The sequence below is a fragment of the Podarcis melisellensis genome (genome assembly GCF_964234715.1).
Source record: "Podarcis melisellensis genome assembly, chromosome: 3".
NCBI lineage: Eukaryota > Metazoa > Chordata > Lepidosauria > Squamata > Lacertidae > Podarcis > Podarcis melisellensis.
In genome coordinates, this window is record NC_138530.1 from 114,831,507 (window position 1) to 114,857,301 (window position 25,795).

Below are 25,795 nucleotides of genomic sequence, written 5' to 3' on the forward strand. Positions count from 1 at the left end.
CTGGTGGATGTTACTTCGAAGGGTGTCAATAATCACTATACCTTTCTTCAGTGGTACATTTGACTTTAATGAAACAGTATTTCAAATACTTATTTTATTTCCTTTTATCCCAGAGTCAAGATTAGACAGGTAAATTTTGAGTATTTACCAGTTTACTACAATGCCAATATTCCAATGTGGGGTTTTTTAACCGCTACAAATATAGGTCATTCCTCACAACCTACCTCACAGTTCCATATATAAATATCTCGGTGATTTTAAATAACATTTAACAATTATAATTTTTTTTATTAAAAAAAAGCAATAATTACTTGGCACTGTGTTACTGTGTGTTCAAATTTAATACAATTCTGTTTTTCTCTAATTTTGTACCAGTAAATAAAGTTCAGGTTTTTTTAAACATACTACTTTCAATAGATTATATCCAGGAATCCAGTCCCAGATGACATTCTAATGTTACCCATTAAAAAAAAGAAGTCTTTAAGCCCCAATGGTAATGAAAGATGGTATCACAGTACCAAAAAAAAAAAGAAAGGGGAAAAAATTGCAAGAAGCTCTGTATGCATTCCATAGGAGAAAACAACTACCTAGTGCCAAATCATTAAGCTAGAAATATACATTTGAGAGAGAGAAGTGCAGGCAGTTAAGATAACTAATTTGCAACAACAGACAGGCAAATTTCTATTTTAGTTTCCTCATAACTCTGCCATCTGATTAAGGATACATAATCAATTTTCACGTGAAACAATTTCAGGCCCCAAAATATTCCGGGGGAAGGTTTAAAAAAATGTTTGCTGTTTGATCCAATTTAAGAGATCATAAGCAAGATATAAAGACACTGATTTCAGAGTTCTTACAATATAAAGACACTGAACAGCATGGGATAAAGGCAAAAGGATGCAAAGATAAATCACTACAACCACATGATAGTAAAGAGCTGTTTGTCCAAAGGTTCTCTCGTGCTAAAAAAAGTTTCCATCCATGATGAGCTACAGACAAATGCCAACAGCATTATAGCAATAACCCAAGAAAAAGCTACTGGAATTACCCAACTGCCTACTGGGAAGGAACGATGTGACAGACAGGCTATTCGTGCCCTTGTTTTGTTTGCTGAGAAGTGGTCCAATTAAGTAGTCAAATATAGCCACATTTAAAATATCTAACAAAAGGAGCCAGAACAAAACCTAGCCCTTGGGTCAAAGGGCAGAGACAGGCGTTTCCGTGTCACATAGCTGAATGAGTTCAAAGATTGGCAATAAAGGAATGCTAGCATTGGAGCTGCGATGGGAGCAAGCTCCAGAGTTTATCTAACCGTCACACCGAGTTTCTCAAGCACACGTACTCCCTTCTCCTGGTATTCTTGTCTGGTCATCCAGAAGTTATCTTTGTCTTTCATGATGTCTGCTAGAACTGCACCACCAAGGAATACCATGTGCTTTCGACGAGGTGGATCTTCAATACGAATCTTAAATTTCTTAACGGGAAAAGATGATAAAGCAGCATTACTAGAGGTTATGGAGCAAAGCTGTAAAATCTGTTAAGAATGGCAGAACTGGCATTCAAACAGCTCTTTCTCTCTGGATGGTCAACGACTACAGTACTGGAATATTAGTAGACACCATATATAAAAGAGCTATAGCTTGGGAGATTATGGGAAACATTGCAAATTAGAAACTGAACTGTAGTTCCAATTTTGTCTTTTTCTAATGGATTTATCTGAACTTGTAGCCTATTACATTAAAAAAACCACACTGATATATACATAATTACAAAAAAGCAGGTTTAGATAGCAGGAAAATCTGTAAACTATCTTTATGTGGATGCATTTGGCAACAGAGGGGAGCATTCTACATTTTGCCTTATTTCCCTGAAGTGTTATAGCACAGATTAGACCTCCAATCTATTTCCCCAGCTTTGGGTTTGGCTCCCTGTAGAACTGGACTCAAGAGCACCAGCAAAACATAGCATGCCTTGTATTCTCTGCTCAGAAGGTTTTTCCTTATGTTCTGATCCAGAACAATCACAAAAGTAGTTGGACAGAGATACCAAGAGAATAGTTTATAATCAATGACCTTATCCAATATGCAAGCAGAGTATAATGCAGATGTCTAATTATATATATTATGCCACTGAAGTATTATGTAAATATTAGAGTATTAAAAATGTTACTATATAGGCTTTTTAAAGTTCTGTAATTGGTAAGCCATTGTATTTTGGAAGATCTATATATGACATACTGTAGAGTTGCAACCAGGTTTGCACAATTTTAAACCAGTTAATCAGTTTTAGTCAATTAACCTGCATATACACAATGTCTGTGAAGCAATAATATTTTTGATACATTTAGATGCACACAATTTAGGAGGCATTCCTTCTATGTCACCTACATTTTGAATAAACACTTGTATTAAAAATTGTGCTGTAAAAATATGCTGCCTAACCAATGCCGGTACTCTTACGTGATTAATCCATTCACATTTAAATCTAATATGTTACAATGTTATCCCATAAAGCAGGTAGCTTTATCATATAGAAAATTAACTGATGCTAGTAAGAAAAAAATCAAGGTTGATCCCACAAACGTGAGGTCAGCTCACATGTAATTTTGAGAACACAGTGGTGTTTGGTATTTCTGGAAACCTGTGCAAAACCCCAGCAATTTCCAGAGGGTCGAAGATTTCACATCACAGAGTGATCTAATTTATCAGGTTTATTTTACTTACTTTTAGTAAACCAAGCTAAAAACTTTGAAACTGCCAAGATTGCAAAATAAATTGGACAATCAGTAGCCATTCATTGGTACTAACAAACTCATGAAACGGATGTTTTCCTGCAGAAAGATTAAGCACTGGAATATTTTCTAATCTATGCCACTGATGTGGATAGGTGGCTAATCTTTTTTTGCTCAAGGGCCACATTAAAGGTATGCCACCCTCCAAGGGCCACATTCCAGTATGTGTGCACACTCATATAAACATATACATATACATGCTCTCAGCTGGTGCCATTGTCAGATGTTCTTAAAGAGGAACAAGGAAGCAGTGCTTCTTCCCATTTGCTAAGCCTCTCTGAGAACTTCTAACAAGGACACTGCACCCAAGGGAGAAGCTGCCCCTCTGCAGTGGTAAAAAGAGGCAGCTTAGGAGACCAGTGGAGAGGCTGAAACCTGTCCAGTATGACCAGCACAATACTGGGTCCATGCCGCCTGCTGGGGGATTTTTAAATTTCTCTTGTCTTAAGATCATTGTTGGGAAGCTTCAAGAGCTGCCAGAAATTCCTTCAGGGGACTGTATACAACATGCACCCTGGCCATCCTGGGTTAAATAATTGTTTTATGAAGGATGAAGTCCACCTAAGGGCTTCAGGAAACCAAACTTCTACTGTATGTAATGAAATGCACAAAAACACAAAGCAAAACCAGTTTCTCCTCATTGTTCCAACTTAGCAGTTCCTCTACTGCAGGCATGGCCAAAGCCTGTTTCGGAGGCCTAATCCGGCCCACTGGTCGGTTTAATCCGGCCCCTGTGGCAGTTTATTTCCTGGGGTAAAATCCTAAAAAAAAAAACCTCAACAACTTCAACCCTAAAAGAAGCTCAACAACTTCAATCCTAAAAAAGGTTAACAACTTGGGTCGGCCCTCAAGGCCCTTCACTTCATCAAATCTGGCCCTCTTTGAAAAAAAGTTTGGATACCACTTCTCTACTGAGATGCCATTCTAGAGAGAACTCTAGAAAGTTAGTCACAGTGTACTTAAGTACAATCCAAGATGCTGAGCAGCTTAAAGCAATTTCACAAACAACTGTAATCTCAATGTGAAGTTGTTTATTCAAAGTTTACAAACTCAATCATGAGGGTCCCACACTATTTTTGACCACCTTGCTCCCTCTAGTGATGGTCCTGTATATAACTTAGGATTTATTTGAAGGCTACTTACCGAAAGTTTCTCCACATCACCTTTCAGGACCCGTTCCAGGTAAAGCTGCTTAAGTTCACGTTCCAGTCGTGAAGGCAGCCCTGGGTACATCGTGGAACCTCCAGATAACACAATGTGCTTATAGAACTCAGACCTAAAAGATGAAAGACACTTCTGTAAACAATGAGCGTGACTGCAGCGACTCCAGTGTGAAAGACATGTTTTCACTTCCAAAAAGGGGAACAGAAACCAACATTAAAGATGCAGTAATAGTCCCTTAAACATTTCCATTCAGGATTGACTTTCTGCAGCAAGACAGGAGTAGTAAATGCTGTAGAGATGATTGGTAGCCATTTCTGCCTAGTCTTTGAATCTTAATTGTATTCTCATATACTCATCTCTTTAAACACAACATCCATGCAACATCGGGAAATTGCCCATCCCATCTTTCTACCTTCACACAGATTTGAGTGTGCTAGTTTTTCCTGGTCCTACCTGGTGTCAATATCAGCAGCTTGGATGGTATTGAACAGCAGTTCAGCGACACCAACTCCCTCCACATTGATCAAGTGAGGCTGGAACAGAGCTTCTGGCGCCTCAAACCGTTCGCCACCAACCTTAATAATTCTGCCATCTGGGAGCTATGGAAGAGAACATCTGGTGTTACTGATAAATTACTGTTAAATTACAACTAGTAAAAGTTTTTTTTAAAAAAAATTGACAGTGTACAGATAAATCACTGGAAACCCCTCTAGCAGTACCAAGTTGGTTCAGATGTGTGATGGGACGAAAATCACCAAATCTCATTTTGATGCACTTGTAGTTTGGGCGCTCTCTCCACTTGAATTCTAATTCTAATTATTAAATGTATATACCACCCTTCTCTGAAGATCTCAGGGAGGTTTACAAGAGAAAAAGACAATATAAAAGCACTAATAAAGTTACAACAAAAACAAAACAATTAGCCCCCCCCCCAAAAAAAACACATGTAAAAGGTGGTTTTATTAAAGGAGTTTGACTGCTCTTTAAAGCCTCGCTTACAGCTGACTTTTTTTTCTCTGACTTCTGACCAGAAAGCACACCTGATGCAAGGCAGGCTGTTATCATGACCCGGAATTGCGTCTCCTGGCAAAATAACACTCCAATCTTCTCCCTCTTCCAGCTCTTAATTTTAAATGATATACATCATGCCTGTCGACAAATCCTCCAAGGTGTCTTACAACAGTTTAAAAAACAACAAAACACAACCCCAACAAGGTAGATGAGACAAAACGAGGCAAAAACAGAGGCAGGTGACCATTAACTGGAAGCATTTGCTTCCTGCTCTTTCCAAGAAAGTGGTTAAATAGTAAGTCTAAGGTAGTTAGGAGCATAAAAGACATGAGTTAGACAGACAGTGATAGGCAAATGGCACACCAAGTGGTAATGTCTTCAGATGACTCATCAGCTTTTATTAAGCCTTAAGGAACATGTTTTCAATAGAATTTGGAACAAGGCAGCCCATTTGAACAATGAACACTTTAGAACAGGGATGTCCAACAGGTCAATTGCGATCTACTGGAAGATCCCCGTGAGGTTTTGGTAGATCACGGTCGATCTCCGGCTCCCTTTCCTTAGCGTCGCTAAAACTGACTCCTGCCCTGCCCCCTCGCCCCGCCCTCCATCGTTGTACGATCTCTGGAAGGGAAGACGGAGCTTTCTCTGTGCTGCTGTTTTCATCCATAGAGATAGATTATTATTATTAATAATAATAATAATATCCAGCCCATCTGGCTGGGCTTCCCCAGCCACTCTGCGCGGCTTCCAAAAAAATATTAAAATACTGTAATACATCAAACATTAAAAGCTTCCCTAAACAGGGCTGCCTTCAGATGTCTTCTAAAAGTCTGGTAGTTGTTGTTCTCTTTGACATCTGGTGGGAGGGCGTTCCACAGGGAGGGCACCACTACCGAGAAGGCCCTCTGCCTGGTTCCCTGTAACTTGGCTTCTTCTTGGCAGTGAGGGAACCGCCAGAAGGCCCTTGGTGCTGGACCTCAGTGTCCGGGTAGAACGATGGGGGTGGAGAAGCTCCTTCAGATATACTGGGCCAAGGCCGTTTAGGGCTTTAAAGGTCAACACCAAGACTTTGAATTGTACTCAGAAACGTATTGGGAGCCAATGTAGGTCTTTCAAGACCGGTGTTATATGATCTCGGCTGCTGCTCCCAGTCACCAGTCTGGCTGCCGCGTTCTGGATTAGTTGTAGTTTCCGGGTCACCTTCAAAGGTAGCCCCACATAGCGCGCATTGCAGTAGTCCAAGCAGGAAATAACCAGAGCATGCACCACTCTGGCAAGGCATTCCACAGGCAGATAGGGTCTCAGCCTGCGTACCAGATAGAGCTGGTAAACAGCTGCCCTGGACACGGATTTGACCTGTGCCTGCGAGTGACTTCACTCCTTTGTCCCTTGCCTTTACCCCCCCCAAAAAAAACAGAAGTTGCCCCTCAAAAAGCTTTTTTTAAAAAAAAACTATAAAAACTGCGCTTTTCTATTCCTCAACAACTTTGAGCTGAACCCCTCAAAAACCCGGATGGATCATTGCCAGTTTTTAATTCTGAAAGTATATCACAGTCACTTGAGAGTTGGCTACCCCTGCTTTAGAAGAAGAGGCTTCACTCAAATCAGCAATTGAAGTAGTGCCTAAGTGTGGTAGCTTAAGCCTGTGACATACTCACCGTGTAGGACTCAACTAGCACAGTAGTTTCCAAGGCCAGTTTCTGCTCCTGTTCAATGTTGTAGCCCACATAGCACAGCTTTTCTTTAATCATACGAACAGTCTCAAAATCGGCGGAATGGTTGAAGGCATATCCTCGTAGTAAAAGCAGCTGGCATGAAAGTAAGTTAATTAGTGGCAAATCTGAAAAGTGCTCTCCCTTCTACACAGTGTAAGGCCACAGCCTGCGTGGGGGTTATGTTCCGAGAATTGTGCCTAAAGCCAAAATTGCATCGAATCAAAACCCATTGGGTTCAGTGATGGTTGGGACTGCCAAAGTCATTTTCCCTGAAACCCCACCCCACCACACATGTAAAGCTGAATGCACACAAGTTAAATGTGTGTAAGTTGCAGGCTTACTGTATAGCTTTTTTAAAATAAGCAGGCTTCTGAAAGACAAGCTGATAAAAGCATGACTTTTAAGAAAATAATCAAATTACATAGGTTAAGGGAACTTAGTTTTCAAGTCCAGCAATTTAGCCTGCTATGGAAATGTAAAAAGGTAAAAGGGTACTGGGAAATGATTTATAATGAATTGAAAAACATGTTTAAGTATAACTTTCCCAAAAACAACAGAGTCCTTTTTGTTGGGGATAACCCAGACTGAAATTTCCAGGTGTCAAAAATGTATGATCTATTATTGAAATGGGAGATGAAGGATGAAATAGTTAAATCAGTAATGTTCCAAGGATCTAGGACGTAATATAGAAATAAATGTGTGGGGAAAGTTATGGAAAACAAATTTGAAATTTACTGCTTGTTATGTTATAAAAGAAAATGATATGAAAATGATGTATAGATGGTGTAGAACACCTAGTAAATTGGCTAAAATGTATAAGAGAGTTCCTAAGAACTGTTGGAAATGTAAACAGGCAGGAGGATCCTTTTTCCCATATGATGGAATTGTAGGAAAGTAAGGATGATTTAGAGGATGATATATGATGAGATAAAAAATATGTTTCAAGTGATTATACAATAAAAAACACCCTAAAGCTTTCCTTTTCGGGATTATAGGGACAGAAGTTAAAAAAGAAGAAGATTAAATTGTTTATGTACGTTACGACAGAAGCAGGGATTTTATATGCTCAAAAATGGAAGGAAGAAGAAATTTCCACAAAAGAAATATGGATGGGTAGGGTGATGGACTACACAGAAATGGCAAAGTTAACAGCTAAAATTAATTGATGACCATTTTGTGGAATAATGGAAGCCTTTTTGGGACTATTTAAATAAATATTATAGTTTGATGAATTCGCAAGTAGGATTTTAAGTATGAGCAACAAAGAATTAGGACTTACTGTAATACTGTTATGACCTAAGAGATAGACAGGGTGCAACAAAGGGCAGAAAACAAAATCATCATGGAAAATGTATATTGTGTATTGGAGTGTATATGTGGAAAGTTTTCTTTTTTTCTTGAAAAATAAAATAAAATAAATAATAATAATAATAATAATAATAATAATAATAATAATAATGCATTCTGCTCAGATTCAACACCACTAGCTTACCTTGATGAGGTATCTGGTAATATCTCTACCAGCAATATCTAGTCTTCTGGTGAGATGAGGAAGAGAGAAGCCTTCATAGACTGGACAAATATGAGTAACACCATCTCCAGAATCCACAACAACACCAGTTAGTAAACCTGAACAAGAATAATGGCAAAAGCACATGAGAACATGTCAATATGGATCCTGGTTTTAAGTCTAGGAAACAAAACTAGCCTGGGTCTATATGCTGGGAGAAGGGCGGAAGAAAGCATGACCCTACAGATTCTCCTAAATCTCTCCGTGGCTTGTGACACAGACAATGAAAGTATAATCCTGGAAGAGTTATCTAGATTAGGGACTGGGACTGCCACTTCTTGAATGGCTCATTCCAGAAGCCTGTGAAACTAACATCATGGTACAGTGTCCACATTGAGCAAAAAAGTAAGCTAAATTCAGTTGTGTTATTATATTTATACCCCACCATATGAAGATATCAAGAATGGCTAGTGTCATTCTGCCTCAAGATGAAAAGCATGCTACTATAACATCTTAGGGCTTTCACACTACAGCGTAGAAATAATTATTATTCAAACTATTAAAGAAGACATTTGGGCACATTCCTAGTGTCGTTTTTTATGCAGTCTTCCTTTCTTTTATAGGCCTGATGCAGATTGCTTTTGCTTATTTCCTTCAAGGAAACAAAGGCATCATAGTGGAAAATACCAGCTAGCATTTCAAACGTGTAACCTAACATACTGAGCCACGAAAAATATATACTGTCATTCTCCATGTATGAAGGATGGTCCTGCATACATGGAGAATGGAAATATATATTTTAGTAGCTGAGCATATTGCTGATAATAGTCATTTTTTCATATTCTTTACAATGCAAGCTCATTATAATAATCATCTGGCTTGTACAACTTTCATCAAGCATGCATCATGGTTCCATTTGTATTTGGATACAAGTTTTATTTTCTTCAGGCTCCAAAAGTCAAGCTGTCTTCCTCTAGTCTCAGTAAATGAAGCGGCCAGTTGAATAGGCTTTTGAGCCTTTTCAATCAATACATGAAGTAGCTTGCTTCCATAAAAAATTATTAGTTTGACCCAAGAGTAAAGCAACATGTAGTTCTGACTAATACATGTCATAGTGTTCTCTCTGCCCTAATTCTGAGCTAGCAGTAGTCTCTCAATTAGCAATAGAAAAGAGGGCACTTTAGAGAACAGAAGTACTACTAGCTATGCTTTTAGCTACTAATTAAAGTAGGGATGGGTGACCCAAGCCACAGTTGGCAGAGGTGCCTCATAGTCACTCGTCAACAAACAATACAAGCAACACCAGTATATTAGATAGCACTGCAATTCTTATTGCATGATATACATGATTCAGTGCAACAAAAACAAAATGTGTACACTTGTAAATTCTCTAATATATTTGAAATCAAATGAACACACGTCTGTCAATCTTTGAAAGTCCGTGGAAGTATAATAAGTCTATAGTTGAAACAACGTAATAGATGCTATCCTGTGGGCTAATCGGTAAAACTTTTTTAGGCGTTAATTGTGCTGAAGTAGTAATTGAATAACAACGTAGGACAGTGATCCCGGATGATCTGACTGTTTTGCTGGAATCTTCTTCAGCACAACCCATAGATTAGAAAAACGCACATGGAGCAGTGGTCATGAGGATATGTAACATAGTCACTCGTGGCAAACCATGAAGATCTCCTTGCACAGCAATTAAGCTTCAACAAGGCCTCCAAACAACATTGTTTGAGAAAGATACTATTAGCTAGGGCTGGGATGGTTAATTTTGCTAATACAGTGGTGCCCCGCAAGACGAACGCCTCGCAAGACGAAAAACCCGCTAGACGAAAGGGTTTTCCGTTTTGGAGGCGCTTCGCAAAACGAATTCCCCTATGGGGTTGCTTCGCAAGACGAAAAAAATCTTGCATCCCCCCGCGGGTTTTTTCCGCTTTTTCCGCCCTTTTCTTAAGCCGCTTATCAGCTGTTCCGCTGATAAGCCGCTTAACAGCTGATCGCTGGAAGCCGCTTGACAGCTGTAGCGCTAATCCGCTAAGCTGTCAATGGGCTTGTTTCGCAAGACGAAAAAACCGCTATACGAAGAGCCTCACGGAACGGATTTATTTCGTCTTGCGAGGCACCACTGTACATAAATAAATCTTAAGTACAAAGTAGCATTTACAGTAGCAGTCGCCCAAGGTGGGGTGGCAGTTTTCACCCAAATGTCACCTGTATCTTTGTTGCTTATTAGTAGGTAGAGAGAGAGAGAGAGAGAGGTGAAGCAGCAGTTAGGTTCAAATGCACCAGAGGGGACAATCCAGTATTCTCAATTATGGTATGCATTTGTACCAATGCCTTGCCCCTCCTTCCAGTAAACACCAAAAAGAAAATGACTGGAGTTTGAGTGGTGCAGCCTCACCCAACTGACTGCTATTGAGTATTTGCACTTACCTTGTGCATACAGAGTGAGAACTGCTTGAATGGCTACGTAGACACCAGAAAACTGGTAGGTTTCAAACATTACCTGGAAAATGAAAGTTATCTCTTATTTGAAGAAAGCACAGTAAATTTCATAGGTTAAGTCAGTGTTTGACAAAGCACTATTTGGCAACTTCATTATCTGTATTTGCAAAAAAAGTGTGGTTTACAGGTCATAGAAAGATCACTGCAAGTCTCTCCACCCCTCAAACATAGAAGCAGTCCATACTTTTAAAAATTCAATGTAGAAAAAAAATTATTTTATCTTCTGAACATTTAGAGCAGGGGTCAGCAACCTTTCTCAGCCGTTGGCCAGTCCACCGTCCCTCAGACCATGTGGTGGGCTAGACTATATTTTGGGGGGGAAAGAACAAGTTCCCATGCCCCACAAATAACCCAGAAATGTATTTGAAATAAAAGCACACATTCTACTCATGTAAAAACACCAGGCAGGCCCCACAAATAACCCAGAAATGCATTTGAAATAAAAGGACACATTCTACTCATGTAAAAACACGCTGATTCCCGGACCATCATATAGCTCATGGCTCATAGTTGTTTGGAAGTTCAAAAAGAAGTTGTCATAAACTTAACATATTTCAATTTAGTTAATATGCAGCACAGAACAAATGAATTGCTTTTTGATGCTGAAAAATTGTCAATATTTAACAGACTGCTAAAACTATTTTTACAGACTACTAAATTTCTAAAAGTTAAATTAGAAGTGTTTTCAGAACACAGGTTATGAAAGGCCTTCCATCTAACACTATTAAACACTTTATATCTATCCCTACTGGTGCATTATATGCTGTTCCTACCTTTATTTTTTTTAGTTTTTTAAAGTGCATTTCCTTCCTGTTTTCTCATGGTTACTGAATTATCTTGAAATGCAAACTTTACTGATGTTCCAAGCCAGGATTTGCTCTAGGAAAGTGGCATACAAATAAACTGATGTTCAAGATTCTCCATCTAGGGCATGGGTAGGCAAACTAAGGCCGGGGGCCGAATCTGGCCCAATTGCCTACTAAATCCAGCCCGCAGACAGTCTGGGAATCAGCGTGTTTTTACATGAGTAGAATGTGTCCTTTTATTTAAAATGCATCTCTAGGTGATTTGTGGGGCCTGCCTGGTGTTTTTACATGAATAGAATGTGGGCTTTTATTTAAAATGCATCTCCGCTTGTTTTAACAAGGCCTAAAATGCTCTTTAGGATGTGGGTGGTGCTGTGGGTTAAACCACAGAGCCTAGGACTTGCCGATCAGAAGGTCGGCGGTTCGAATCCCCGCATCGGGGTGAGCTCCTGTTGTTCGGTCCCTGCTTCTGCCAACCTAGCAGTTCGAAAGCACATCAAAGTGCAAGTAGATAAATAGGTACCGCTCTGGTGGGAAGGTAAACGGCGTTTCCGTGCGCTGCTCTGGTTTGCCAGAAGCGGCTTAGTCATGCTGGCCACATGACCCGGAAGCTGTACACCGGCTCCCTCGGCCAATAAAGCGAGATGAGTGCCACAACCCCAGAGTCGGTCACGACTGGACCTAATGGTCAGGGGTCCCTTTACCTAAAATGCTCTTTAGCATGCAAGAATAAGCCAACGTAGAGAAGTAAAGAAACGAAGGACATATTACTTCACTGAAAAACACCCTAAGCATTGAAGGATATCTAACTTTCCACTGCCATTTCAGAAGGTTCTGAACACACGGAACTGCATGATCCTGGATAAAACCTGTTTTCCCTGCCCCCAAACAGAATATAACTCCTCCTGAAGAATACTGCCACCTGGGCTTTCTCAGACAGAAAGTAGGGGCTGCTTCAAGGTACCTACCTCCACAATCTTCTCCCTGTTCTTTGTTGGATTCATAGGAGGCTCTGTTAGAAGTATTTTACAGTTTTTTGTGTCAATGTTAAGTTTTTCTGGTCCAAAGGTGTAGTCCCAAAGGTGTTTCATATCATCCCAGTTCCGGACAATGCCATTCTCCATGGGGTAGTTAACTTCTAACATGGACCTCAGCTCACTTGCTTCATCACCAACCATAAGATCCTACAAGTTACAAATGAAAACTGGCAAATTAACATTTTCCAAAACCATTTTTTGAATTCAACTCTTCAAAAAAACTATAAAAAGAAGCTGCTTTTATTATTCAGTCTTACAATACAATGGAGAGGGATAATACTTACATGTTCGAATGAAAAACATAGCAAGGTATTTAAAATGAAAGAAACACAGTCGGCACAACTCTACAAACAGCTATGTATATTAAAATCAAATGGAATTTGGGACAAAGGGCCTACTTCACATGTAGATTTCTAGACCAATACATTCAACTTTTATTATACATTTATATATGAACAAGTCACATGATGTGGAATTGCACAAATAGGTGGGCTTAGCAGAATAAAATTTCCATGCATGTTTCATGTTTTTGTGCACATTACTAAATGGGAATAACGAGTGCTGCACAAGCATAGAGAACAAGTAGCAAAAGCAAACAAGGGACTGCAAATTCCACACTGATTGAGGAGAAAAAAATAGAAGTTTTATATTAGTCAGAAGATTTCTGCAATGTGCACCACTTATTCAAAGTCTGTAAACTATTCTCCACAAACATATGAACTTCATGCCTAACTTAATTTTGATTTATAAGACATTTTTGAAATGATTAAGCAACTCTGATCTATTTTGAAGTTACCAAAAATACTTTGTACTGCAAGTCAGTGATGGCAAGTCAGTGATATGGCATCATTCTTGCAATGAACACAGGCATCGAAAAAGTTTACCTCTAATCTAGTTTGTGTCCTATCCCATCAATATCCTAACTAACATGATATTAAAAAGGAACAAAGTAAAATTTGTTCTCATGCTTCAAAACAGGGGGAGATTTAAACAGTAAAGTCCCTTATTTTTCAAATAAAGTAACAGATCTCCAGCAACTATGGAATATTTGAGCCTAAATATATCTGTCATATGGGGAACTTACATGAAAGTGGAAAAGGCATCTTTAAAACCAAACTGAAATCCTCCTCTAAGCAGGATTTTAACATTGTGCTTTTTAGGATTTTTTTTATTGTAATTCTGCACCTCTACTATAGCTCTTGACTTCATACTAGCTGTGGTTAAAATAGTCTGCTGAAGATAATTCATTTAACAAATTTAGAAGCAAAATTGCCTGAAAGGTAAGATAGTATATTCAATGTATCATTTTACCCCACTGCTGCCTTGGTCCTATTAATGCTTCTTTTAAAATACTATTTTTTCAATCTACATCAGGGGTAGTCAACCATTTTATACTTACTGCCCACTAATGCATCTTTCTTGATGGTAAAATTTCCTTACTGCCCACCAGCATTCAGCTTGTACTGTAGAACCCCCTACCGCCCACCTAGAATCCTGAAGCGCCCACTAGTGGGTGGTAGGGACTAGGTTGACAACCCTTGATCTACATCAAAGAAGAGGAGCAACAAATCACACAGCTTTTAGCACATGCTTCAGACATGATCTTGAAGAAGCATGTTGAGAATCCTGTATTCAATTTAGAAGAACAAATATTAAATATATGGCAACACGATGACACAGAACATATTAAGGGTAGATTCACATATACAAGCCAGTTAATTTTTCCCTCGAGTATCCCTAGAATGCAAGACTGCATGGGGAATCGTAGGAAGGTTCGCGTCATAGACATGATTTCTGCATCTGCACTTTTGGGAACCGCTGTATTAATGAGATTGTAGAAATAGCTCTATGTGCGAACAGTTCACCACCATTTCACACACTGCATTTCCCCATGGGGGTTGCAAGAGGAATCATCAGAAAAAAAGAAATGGCGAGTTTGCATGTGTGAACTGACATTATTGGCTTTAATACTCTCCATATAATATGTCTTGCCTACATAGCAGACAAGATACAAGTAGTTTTCGATGACTCATTTTTGTTATGTCTCAGCAAGTGGTTTCTAGCACTGATACTGACCTTCAGATTCCTTGCCTCTACAGGCAGCTGCAATTATTGGGGCATGTCACATCTGCAAGATGTGTACAATAGCTTTAAGGAAGTACTAGCTACTGAATGAAAGCAATGAAGAAAGATTAAAATGGTTATGTATTCAGAACATAAGTGGACAGGACATGAAAATTATAAAGCACCCCAAAAAAAGAGGCTACAAGGTCCCACCAAGCAAAAGAGTGGATGATAGCACAGGGACGCCTCACTTACCATCTTTTTGTTATTCTACTTCAACAGGTCAAGAAAGATGAAGAAAAGGCAGAAGCAAGAGAATCAGAAGAGGCCTAAGTGAAATCTTTTTTTTTCAAATTATTTCAAGTATAAACAACAGAACTAAAGCAGAAAAAACAGATGCACGGACAGGTGGAAATGCTCCAAATTCTGCATACTTCAGGGCAAGTGAGAATAAGTCTACTAAGTTTAAAAACAGAACAAAGAAACCAAGAACCGAAACAGAAATAGAAACAAGAAGAGCTTATTTCCATGCATGCAATGCCTGATGTTCTGATTTTCATCAATAATGCACTACAAGTATCCTGGTGTGCCTGCAGTTTTGCTATGCAGGACGGCATTTGTCATCTCCCAAGAAATGACTATTATCCTTTAACCACTAAAAATATATTGAATAATTAATGTGTTATTCATTTTGACTCAAAATGTGAAGAAATAGGATGAAATATATACATACAACCAGATAAATGTTAAACACTGCATGCTTTAATTCTCTAAGCACATTGCTAATTCGAAAGCAAAGAATAGAATTTTTCACTGTTCTATAGTGCAGTAATCTGCATTTCTGTAGACAAGCAAAATTCAAGTACTAGTATAATATCTATACAATGGCTATTTGTCACTAATCTAAGACAAGGAGCCCACAATATCTCATGTCACTAAGGAAAGCCATTAGCTTCAAGTATACTAGATTACTTACTATATTTCAATGTAGAGCCAAGGAGAGCAGATACACCTCCATCTCTGCCAGAAAAAAATCCAGACTGTACCATGCAGCCTACTTTCATCCCCTTAGAGCGAATTTCCTGCTATCAGTGTTTCAGAAGCTTGTTTCTTGGTTGGGAGTTTGGGTTAGGGAAGAAAAGGAGGAACTGCAACTATAGTTTATTACAGTGCAGTGACACAAATCTTTAAACCAGTAGGAGTCAAAGAGACTTTCAAAGGTGTTTGAAATGTAAGAACACTAAGCATTGTGAGAACTTCATCAATAATAGATGGGGTCAAATTTGGGGTGTTTTTTAAAGTGTTTTATCATGTTTTGAAAAATCAAATCTTTAGCAAAGTTAAGTCCACTAAGCTGCCCAAAACACTACAATTATTCATAGTTGTGGTTTTTTTAGGGCTACCCCAATGTGCACATATAGTCCAGGCAGCCCTCAGTATGCTCTAAAGAGGCTAATAGTTTAGTTGGTGGTTTTGCATGCATTGATGCTGCTTCTGCAAAATTTTGACTTTTGTAGCCACTTCACAATCACCCCTCTTTCAGTGCCCTACTTTGCCCATAAAGGTAACACCAGGTCAGAAACAAAACCATAGCTTAGCATGAATGCGCAGTGTGCCGGTATGCACTGTTCAACTGTGCCTTGCCTGCCTGTGGCAAAAACAAACTATGAAGTTTGGCTAAACCAAGAAGAAACCTTGGCTTCAAGTCATGGTTTTTCTGGAAAAAAACAAACCACAAGTGGTGGTTTCCCCTTAATACTGAGCCCAAAACTCATGGCTTGTTTCTCTCTGAGGTACACAAGCTGAAACCAGTATGATTGATTGTTCATGACAAGCCAGAGTTCATTCCTGATTGTAGATTACCATTATGTGTGAAGTGGGCATTTTTCTGAATATCACTTAAATGAAAATTATGTATTTTGCATATAATACAGATATCAAATTATGCGGCCCCCAATTTCTTCTTTGCTGTGTTGTTGCAATTAGCATCTAGGTTCCAATAAGTATATTCTGGAAACTTCTGTATCATTGTGTATGTTGAAAAGACATTGTGTATGTTGAAAAGACATGCTCCTTACTGTTTTGCCTATTTATATGCCAGGAAAAACTGAAATGGTGTGGAATGTCTCTATGTGACACCCCACTTTTGCTTTCAGACGAAGAAAATGAGTGCTGCATGACTCAGGAGCCCTCATTCTTAGAACCTGCTTAAGCACAATTTGCTAAGGATAAAGATCTCACAAGGATGCAAATAACCAATGCTCCCTTTAGATGGGGAAAGTTTCAGCCCCAAGCTCACATTCTGTTCAGGTCAATCTTTCAGGGGCAACATGCCACTGGTGGGCAGGGGCCAGAGCAGAGCAATGAATATAAATGTTGCCTTCATACAGAAGTCTAGTTTCTACACACTCACACACCTCTGTATTCTCCATCCAAACAAGCGAGAACCATTATTAGAGTTCACAGACTCGTTCCCATCAGGCAAAAAACACCAGAGGAGGATGCAAAGTACGGCTAGGAAGGGGTGTTGCCAAGGGAGATGGGATGTAGGTGGAGAAGAGTAGGATCTTAGGAGAATCCCAAGGATCAGATTGAGAGGTCTGGAGGGGCCCTTTTGACCCCTAAGCCCAAGGCTCTCCACCTCCGCTTTGAAGTTTCAGCTGGTGCCCAAAATGTAATGCCAGTGCATTTCATATTTGTGTAGGGCAGCTAAAAATGTGGGCTTGGGCCCAGCATGCCTAGAGCAATCCTCTCCCAAAGCACACTTTCTTTGTAATACCACTCATTAACCAAGTGAAAATCACACAAATGTGGAGGCTGCTCCCATTAACATGCAAGCCTGGGCATCTATGAGCACTGTGAAACTTATTAAAGATGGATTTTGGTGGCCAGAGCTGGGTTACACCAGGTGAGAAGCGCTATCTCATCCTTTGAGTTTTCTTCAGCCTTGCACGGATGTGTTTTTTAGAGTACAGGAACACGTGAATTTGCCTTATAGATGGAACGTTGGCCCATCTAGCTCTGCATTGCCTAGACTGACTGGCAGAAACTTTTCATGGCTTTAGGCAGGGGACAGTCATAGCGCTACCTGGAGATGCTGGGGACTGAACCTGGGTCCTTCTGCAGGCAAACCAGACAATCTGCCACTCAACTACCACCCTTTCCCAAAGGTGAATCGTCTTCCCCTTGCCTTCAAGACTGGACATGAATAACTGAATTGCCTATTGAGTAGAATGAGGTCTTAATCCAAAGCCGTAACAAAGCAGAATCTAGTCAAGTAGGATGGCCATCGTTCTTCTCTTCCTAATGCCTGCTAAGTATTTGTGCTATTTGGCTACAGAAAATTCTTGTGGGACCTCTAAAGTTGGCAGTGCTAATATAATGTTTAACTCTTGATAGTATTAATACTCGTAGTAAAAGCCAAGGTTTCTCTAAAGTCGTGCTAGCCAATCACTGTTATAGTTTGAAAGTAGGTGCAGATTTTGAACATCCTTGCCCCCCTCTGCCCATGCTTGGTGTGTTCTATTCTTCTAAGCTGTTTATCTGTTTGGGCATTGTGAGGAGGAGAAAGCAGAACTGTTTGTTACGCTATCTGAGATGTTGTAAGTTGGCCAGAAAAGAAGAATGAACATGAGCCTAGACACAGAATGGAGTAGCAGACGGGAAAACTACACATGATCCTAGACAGTGAAAGGCAAGGAAATGGAACTGCTGTCATATAACGCAAGTTATAACTACTCCACTAAAATGCAGGTGACTGACAGTGCTCCAGTTATATTGCATGAACAAGATTGGACAGAAATCTGTGTGAATTACATGGATACAAGGTGGTACTGCCTGTTTGTAATCACCCCCTTTGCTTTTAGAAAGCTCTACCCCACCCCCATGATTTGGTTTTACTTAAAACATTCTGAGGCCTGCTTGTCTGATATCTCCAATTCCACCATGTTTCCTTGTGGCTATGTAGTTGGTTGAGGAGGGCAATTTGGGCCATAACCTAAGTGAACAAAGCAACACGAAACTTTCTACTGATATCAACCCATGTTATATCTTAAGCAAATCTCACTTTAGCAGGCTCTCTGCCTGCTACCCTCCACATACTTGATTTAGTCTGATTCCCCTGCTATACCCCAACATAATAAGTGGGGCAATGCCAGGATCCCCAAACAATCATGACTCAAAGGAAAGGATATTCTTAAACTCCAACAGAATGAGTCAATAGGAATAAAGGTCTTCTGGAATGTCACAGAATAAATATTATACCCAGCTTATCTGTTGCGCTGTCAGGGTCGAGAATGGGAAGCAAGAATGTCCTGAAAATTCCCTTCCTGTGAGCAGATTAGGCTGTAGGAAAATGACTGCTCCAAGGTGATCTTTCATGGCTGAATGGGTTTCAGCATGGATTCCCCAATCTTAGTCTGACACAATAACCACTACTGTACAAAATATTGCTATCAGCTCACTCACTTACTCACGATAGTTTAAAACATTGGACGCTTGGGTTGCAAACGTGATCTGTGCGGGGTGCACATTCGCAACACACAGCAGCGTGTCTGTGCAAGTGTGGGTTGCAATTCGGTGCTTCTGCGAAAAGAACAATTTAGTGCTTCTGCGCATGTGCGATCGCCGAAACCCGGAAGTAACCCATTCCGGTACTTCTGGGTTTCGGCGGGTCCGTAACCCAAAAAAACGCAACCTGAAGCGTCTGTAACCCGAGGTATGACTGTACTTAAATAGCGCCATCAGTGTATTTTTGTCCATAAAGAAGCCACATCTCAATTTCCATTTGCACTGATTTAACAACTAGATTATCACATAATACATTGGAAGAAGTTATCCAGAAGGGAGAGGTAGCACCCCAAAGTACCATGCAAAGGACTTATTAATAGTACCTTGATTTCAATGTTTCCCACTTTGGTAGTTGAACGAATAATTGGTCTTCCAACCAAAGCTGGGAAGATGTGTTCTGGAAAATTGGATCCTGCATATCCGCATTTCACAAACTGAAAAATAAAATAAAAATCCTTCAAGTTAATTTGTTGGCGCCCACATACATTATAATAGCTTGTTGGTGCTGTTCTGTTACTTTAACATAAAACTACAACAAGTTAAAGATAGCTGGACAAATTCCCAAATAAGCACTTATCATTTTAAGTTAAAAATGTTCTCATGAAGGAAATCGTGAAAAGACAATTACCGTATTGGCCCGAATATAAGCCACACCTTTAAAACTGGGGAGGGGGGGGAATACCCAAATATAAGCCGCTCCATTCCTCGCTGCTCCTGGCTGCATAATGCGGGGAGGGGGCGCGCTGTGTTGCCGGCGGCCTTTCCCCTTCCTTGCTCTCTCCCTTCCCGAACTTGGGGGAGAGGACAGGGGACTACGCGCGGGGTGGACACCATTTTTCCGCACTCCTGGCGCTGTTTGCCCAGTGCTGTTTGCATACTGTAAGGTCGCAAATATAAGCCACACTTTAACTTTTCATGGTCCAAATTTGGGGGGAAACTGAGGCTTATATTCAGGCCAATACATAAAGGAAAAATACACGTAGTCCAGTTTCAAGTCTGTTTAGAGATTTAGATTTATCCATGGATTCTGCATTTATGCTGATAGAAAACCTCTGAATAATAATAATAATAATAATAATAATAATAATAATAATAATTTATTATTTATACCCCGCCCATCTGGCTGAGTTTCCCCAGCCACTCTGGGCGGCTCCCAATCAGTGTTAAAAACAGTACAGCATTACATATTAAAAACTTCCCTGAACAGGGCTGCCTTAAGATGTTTTCTGAATGTCAGGTAATTCTTTATCTCTTTGACATCTGATGGGAGGGCGTTCCACAGGGCGGGCGCCACTACCGAGAAGGCCCTCTGTCTGGTTCCCTGTAGCCTCACTTCTCACAATGACGGAACCGCCAGAAGGCCCTCGGCACTGGATCTCAGTGTCCGGGCTGAACGATGGGGGTGGAGACGCTCCTTCAGGTATACAGGACCGAGGCCGTTTAGGGCTTTAAAGGTCAGCACCAACACTTTGAATCGTGCTCGGAAACGTGCTCGGAATGCATGGAATGTCAATTATAAAAAGGGCAATAAATTCTTGCCTTGCTGAAGGCTGGATACACTTCAAAAAAACCAACAAAAAACAATCTAAGCAGTAGGGCTTTCCTTAGGTTTGCCAGTATCTATGAGACATAGAGCTGCTGGAATCCTGTTACTTGATATGAAGTACATAAGCATGGTGCACTAAACTCAGTTTCCTGAAAATCCTAGCCATCATTTCTTTTAAAAGGTTCCGAATCTTTTATATGTAAAAAGATGCTTGAAAGTTGTGTAGGCAATGCTTGATGAAATCTTTGAAACTGTTTAATAAGTCCAGTGGTCTGGGTGGCCAATATAAACCCCCTAATTATTAGCATTATGTTCCAAAAAATAAATAAATCAAAATATATATTTAAAAGTAGTTTTTTTAAAAAAACCACATAATAAAATACAATTACATATTAAAATACTTGTCAAGTTTGCATATTTGGGGAGACTTCCCTAAACAAGAATGTTTTTAGCAGGTGTTGAAAGCAGTTCAGCAAAGTTGCCTGCCTAATTAATATCAATGGTCAGGAAGTTCATGTGGCGCTGAAGGCAACTTGACTTGACTTTCTCTCAATGCATGTTGAACAAATCTTGTGAATTATGTTTTCCAGCCATGGCTTATTATATCCTGCACAACCCTGAGGGTGTGTTGTCATGATCTCAACACAAGAGTGTCAAAGGATATTTTCAAAAATGCATCGACACACCAAAGCCGTCTATTTAGGATTATTTCAAAATGGTTATAAAAATCTATAGACTTTAGAAAAACACAAAGATAGCTCTTGGATTGATTGTGAAAGATCTTTCCAGTGTAGGAGATCATTTGGGAACCTGTTTCTCTTCATTGTGCTGCAAAGTGTTTATTTTGCACCATAAATAGCTTTGGATTTGTGGAAAAGCAGCCTATAAGTGTTTTTAATGCATACACCTCATTTGTCTTTGCTCTTTCTCCCCCCTCTCTCTAGCTACATAAGTCAATCTTCAGTAAAAACATTTTAGATACTAGGTTTTATACATGTGTATGCTGCGAAAAAGCATTTAAGTGATATGCTCTGATGTCTATAGAAAACCAGGGTAAAATTAAATGTAACAAAATAAAGTAACCAGGGAAAGCTTTTAACCTATTATTTAGGTCTCTCTAATATTAAGTTGCCTTGATTTTTTAGTTTAAAATCTAAGTATAAATAATTTAAATTTTAATTAAGTAAATGAATAAAACTGGCTATTTCAGCTTACCGCAGTGCTGAGCACATTTGCTAACTATTTGCCTCTTCAAAAAGAAATACAGCACTAAACCAGCTAACTTCACAATTGTAAATATAGACATTAACGTAACATTTTTTTAAAAAAAAACTCTTTTAGGAAAATCTGCTGGGTTTATCTACTGTATGCTTTACCATATATAGTTTCTTCTACACGCTATGTGGTTATGACTGGCTCTCTCACTTCCTGTTAAGTCATCAAGTGGTAATAAATTGCTGTCTATAAATAATGCTTTAAATGGAAAGCACAAATGTTTGAAAAATAGGTCTTCTTGTTAATATTAAATGGCATTATTCCCATCATGATTTCCAGATAAGGTAGACTTCATTCATTTTTGTTTCTCCTGATGGAAGAATAAGGTTTTAATGAGAATACCCAAACCTGAAGCATTCTGTCATTAACCCAAAGACACTAAACTGAACACTCAGTTTTGAAGTATCCCTGCTGATGGTGCTAACATTGCACAAACTGGAAATATAAACATGTTCCAATTGTTGGTGAATGACTACTTTAGAAGAACATTCATCTTCTGAAGCTGGCATTTTAGTTAGGCTGAAATCCCATTGGTGTCAACAGGGTGTTTCCTCTAAATGCAAACAGCAGCTTCAGAGAGGGGATTTTAGCAGGACTTAACTTCTTTCTCCATGCCTGTTTAGATCCTGACAATTATCAGCTCCCCCCCCCCACTTGCTATGTGAATTTTTTAAAACATACATGTTAAAATTTAAACATGCATTTAACGTCACATCTAACTTAACCCTAAGGAAAGCTTGAGCTTTTTAAAAATGTTCATTTGAAAAAATAAATTGTGAATGTGTCCAAAGTTAAAAATGCTCTGCCTCCGCAGTTGAAGGCTGTATCCTTCTGAACTCCAGCTGCTAGAAACCATAGAAGGAGAGAGTGCTCTTGCGCTCAAATCCTGCTAGTGGATTTCCCACAAGCATCTGGGTGGGCACTATGAGAACACAAAGTTGGACTAGAAGGGTCACTGGCCTGATCCAGAGGCCTCGTCTTATGTTCTTAATGAGGATTTACATATGTGTTCAATAAGATTTACTGCCAATAAATGTACATAGGACTTACAGGCTCAGGCTGCAGATAGAAAGCATACAATTTTTCATCAACAAAAAGCAGAAGCAATAACCAAAGTGAAGCTTTGCCTTACATTCCAAAAAATGAATGAGCCCTCTGTGATACAGAGAAGCCACATAATCTATTTCAAACACACACATAAAGAATAGTCACAGTAAGCATCAATTTTATAAGGGGGCATTACTCACTTGCAAAGAAAGTCATTACACTTCAACCTTATCTTTAAAGTTGTATTTAAAACTCTTGCAACACTCCGTGGGAGCTTAGGGTGAACGATAGGCAAATAATAATTCCACCCCAAAGCTCAGGCCACTCATCGCTCTGCAGTGAGAAATGCTGTAACAGTGGTACCTTGGTTTACGAACTTAATCCGATCCAGAAGTCCGTTCTTAAACCAAAGCATTCTTAAACCAAGGCGTGCTTTCCCATAGCAGCGGGGGACTCAATTTACAAATGGAACACACTCAACAGGAAGCGAAACATGTTCTTATTCCAAGGCAAAGTTCACAAACCAATACACCTACTTCCGGGTTTGCAGCGTTCTTAATCCAAGTTCATAAACTAAGCTGTTCTTAACCAAGGTACCACTGTATTCCCTGCCACAGTACTATCAGCAATAAATCTATACAGGGAAGGAAATGTTTTAATGGCTTGTTAGGGAAGAGTACAAAAAATGATTCTAGCCTCAGGCTGAAAAAAAGGTGGTTAAGTCTTCTGACTTCAATATTCTACTTTTGGTATTCTCAAACTGAAAGACCTTTCGTTAGAGAACATATTTTTAGAGGAGGGAGGAGTCTAGGTACTATTATTAGTACTGCTGCTTCTAGGCCATTCAAGGGGGGGAACTGAAACCAGCACTCTGGTGTCTTGTTTGAATGACTATGAAACATGAGGGGCGGGATACTGAAGCAAGCAATACAGTATTTCTATTGTTTTACTTGATCTAGGGGGGCATCCGACACCCCCCCCGGCTATGCCCATGTGAGCACATACTCACCTAAATATAATAATAATTTTATTCTGTATACCCCACCCATCTGACTAGGTTTTCCCAGCCACTCTGGGCTTTTACAGCATATGTAAAAGCATAGTAAAACATCAAACTAAAAAATGGGGAAAGAGTCGCAACAGTGACACACCTAGAGAACAGATATGGGGTGGATAGGCAGGGAGGGGAGAAGTGGCATGCAGCTGTGACAAACTGTTTGAGGGGACAGCCAAATACAAAGAAAGTAACTCAGGTGCCAGTAGATGGCAAAATGTTAGTAAAGTGGTAGGAGTGTGCGAGCGATTGAGAGACACTCATCCAACTTCTGTCGGATTGTAATCCAACAGAACTGGAATAAAAGTGACCATGGGACTGATTCTGTGCCAGCGCAGCATAGTGCTTAGAGTGCTGGACTAGGACTTGGGTGATGCAGGATGAAATCCCTACCTCACTAAGAAGCCCACCTCGGGCCAATCACTCACACACTCGCAGCCTAACCCGCCTCACAGGGTTGTTGTGAGGATAAGATAGGAGAATGTGACGACGCCACCTTTATCTCCTTGGATGGAAGTGTGCGATAGGGATGCAACAATTCAGCAAAAAAGTGAAAGAATTCGTTTAAAGAAAGCGTAGCAGTATGAGAGGAAATGCTTAACTTAGGCACGCGCGCACCTTCCGCAAGTTAAATGGGAGGAGAAAGAGGAAAGATCATTCTAGCTTCTTCTACCAGCACCTCAAAAGGACTCAAAGGCTTGCAGCTCATTGATGTTTAATAGTTTCTCAATGGTCACAACCGACCATTGTCTCCCCACCCCTGCCGTATGCTTTTTTTGAAAATCTTGAGTCCTTGTCAGGGGAAAACTGCAGAGTATATAACTACAGTGGTACCTCGGGTTAAGAACTTAATTCGTTCCAGAGGTCCGTTCTTAACCTGAAACTGTTCTTAACCTGAAGCACCACTTTAGCTAATGGGGCCTCCCGCTGCCGGAGCACGATTTCTGTTCTCATCCTGAAGCAAAGTTCTTAACCTGAAGCATTATTTCTGGGTTAGCGGAGTCTGTAACCTGAAGCGTCTGTAACCCGAGGTACCACTGTATATAGTTATTTGAAACAAAATAAAATAAAAATTCCTTCCAGTTGCACCTTAAGAGACCAACTAAGATAGTTATTGGTGTGAGCTTTCGTGTGCACGTATCTGAAGAGGTGTGCATGCACACGGAAGCTCATACCAATAACTAACTTAGTTGGTCTCTAAGGTGGAAGGAAGGAAATATTTTTAATTTATTTTATTTTAATTTGTTTGGACTACGGCAGACCAACACGGCTACCTACCTGTGTATAATTATTTGGCAGGGTCGGCTAACGCCTTCCCTCCCAGACCCCGCACCCACCCCGCCTCAGGCCCCGCTCCCCCGTGTGGCGGGCCAGACACCCACTAGGGTTTCCCCTCCAGGCTACTGAGGTGAGGTGGGGAAAGGCGGTTGACGCTGGAGCCGCCTGCCCTTCCCGCCCTCGTATCGGGGGGGGGGGGGGGAGTTCAGTCGCGGCCGCCGCTCCAGGGAGCGAGGCGGCTCCTCCTCACCCCGGTGCCGTTGTCGCAGACGACCACTTTCCGGCCCTGCGTGTCCATGGCTCCTTCTTCCGCGGGGAAAGGGGCCCGAGAGCGAGCGGCTGAAGTGAAGGGTAGCTTCGCCTCTTCCCCGCGACTCCAACCAGGCCTCTCTCTCTCTCTCTTCCCTCACAGGC

General features: G+C 40.3%; 1 protein-coding gene across 3 annotated transcripts; it reads right to left on the bottom strand.

The window, feature by feature from the left end:
- Window positions 1-79: 79 nt before the first annotated feature.
- ACTR2 (actin related protein 2) lies at window positions 80-25,779 on the bottom strand. 3 transcript variants are annotated; one of them, XM_081906440.1, is made up of 10 exons: window positions 25,632-25,779; window positions 19,505-19,615; window positions 14,868-14,882; window positions 12,480-12,695; window positions 10,634-10,706; window positions 8,177-8,313; window positions 6,628-6,777; window positions 4,409-4,554; window positions 3,935-4,067; window positions 80-1,474 (listed from the first exon to the last, which is right to left on the bottom strand). In XM_081906440.1, the coding sequence occupies exons 1-10, from the start codon at window positions 25,677-25,679 to the stop codon at window positions 1,304-1,306; spliced, it is 1,200 nt and encodes a 399-aa protein (XP_081762566.1). In that variant the 5' UTR covers window positions 25,680-25,779; the 3' UTR covers window positions 80-1,303. The 3 variants fall into 3 exon arrangements, with proteins under 3 accessions (XP_081762566.1, XP_081762567.1, XP_081762568.1); XM_081906441.1 differs by lacking the exon at window positions 14,868-14,882; XM_081906442.1 differs by lacking the exon at window positions 25,632-25,779 and having other exon boundaries at window positions 14,868-14,885; window positions 19,505-19,614.
- Window positions 25,780-25,795: the final 16 nt, after the last annotated feature.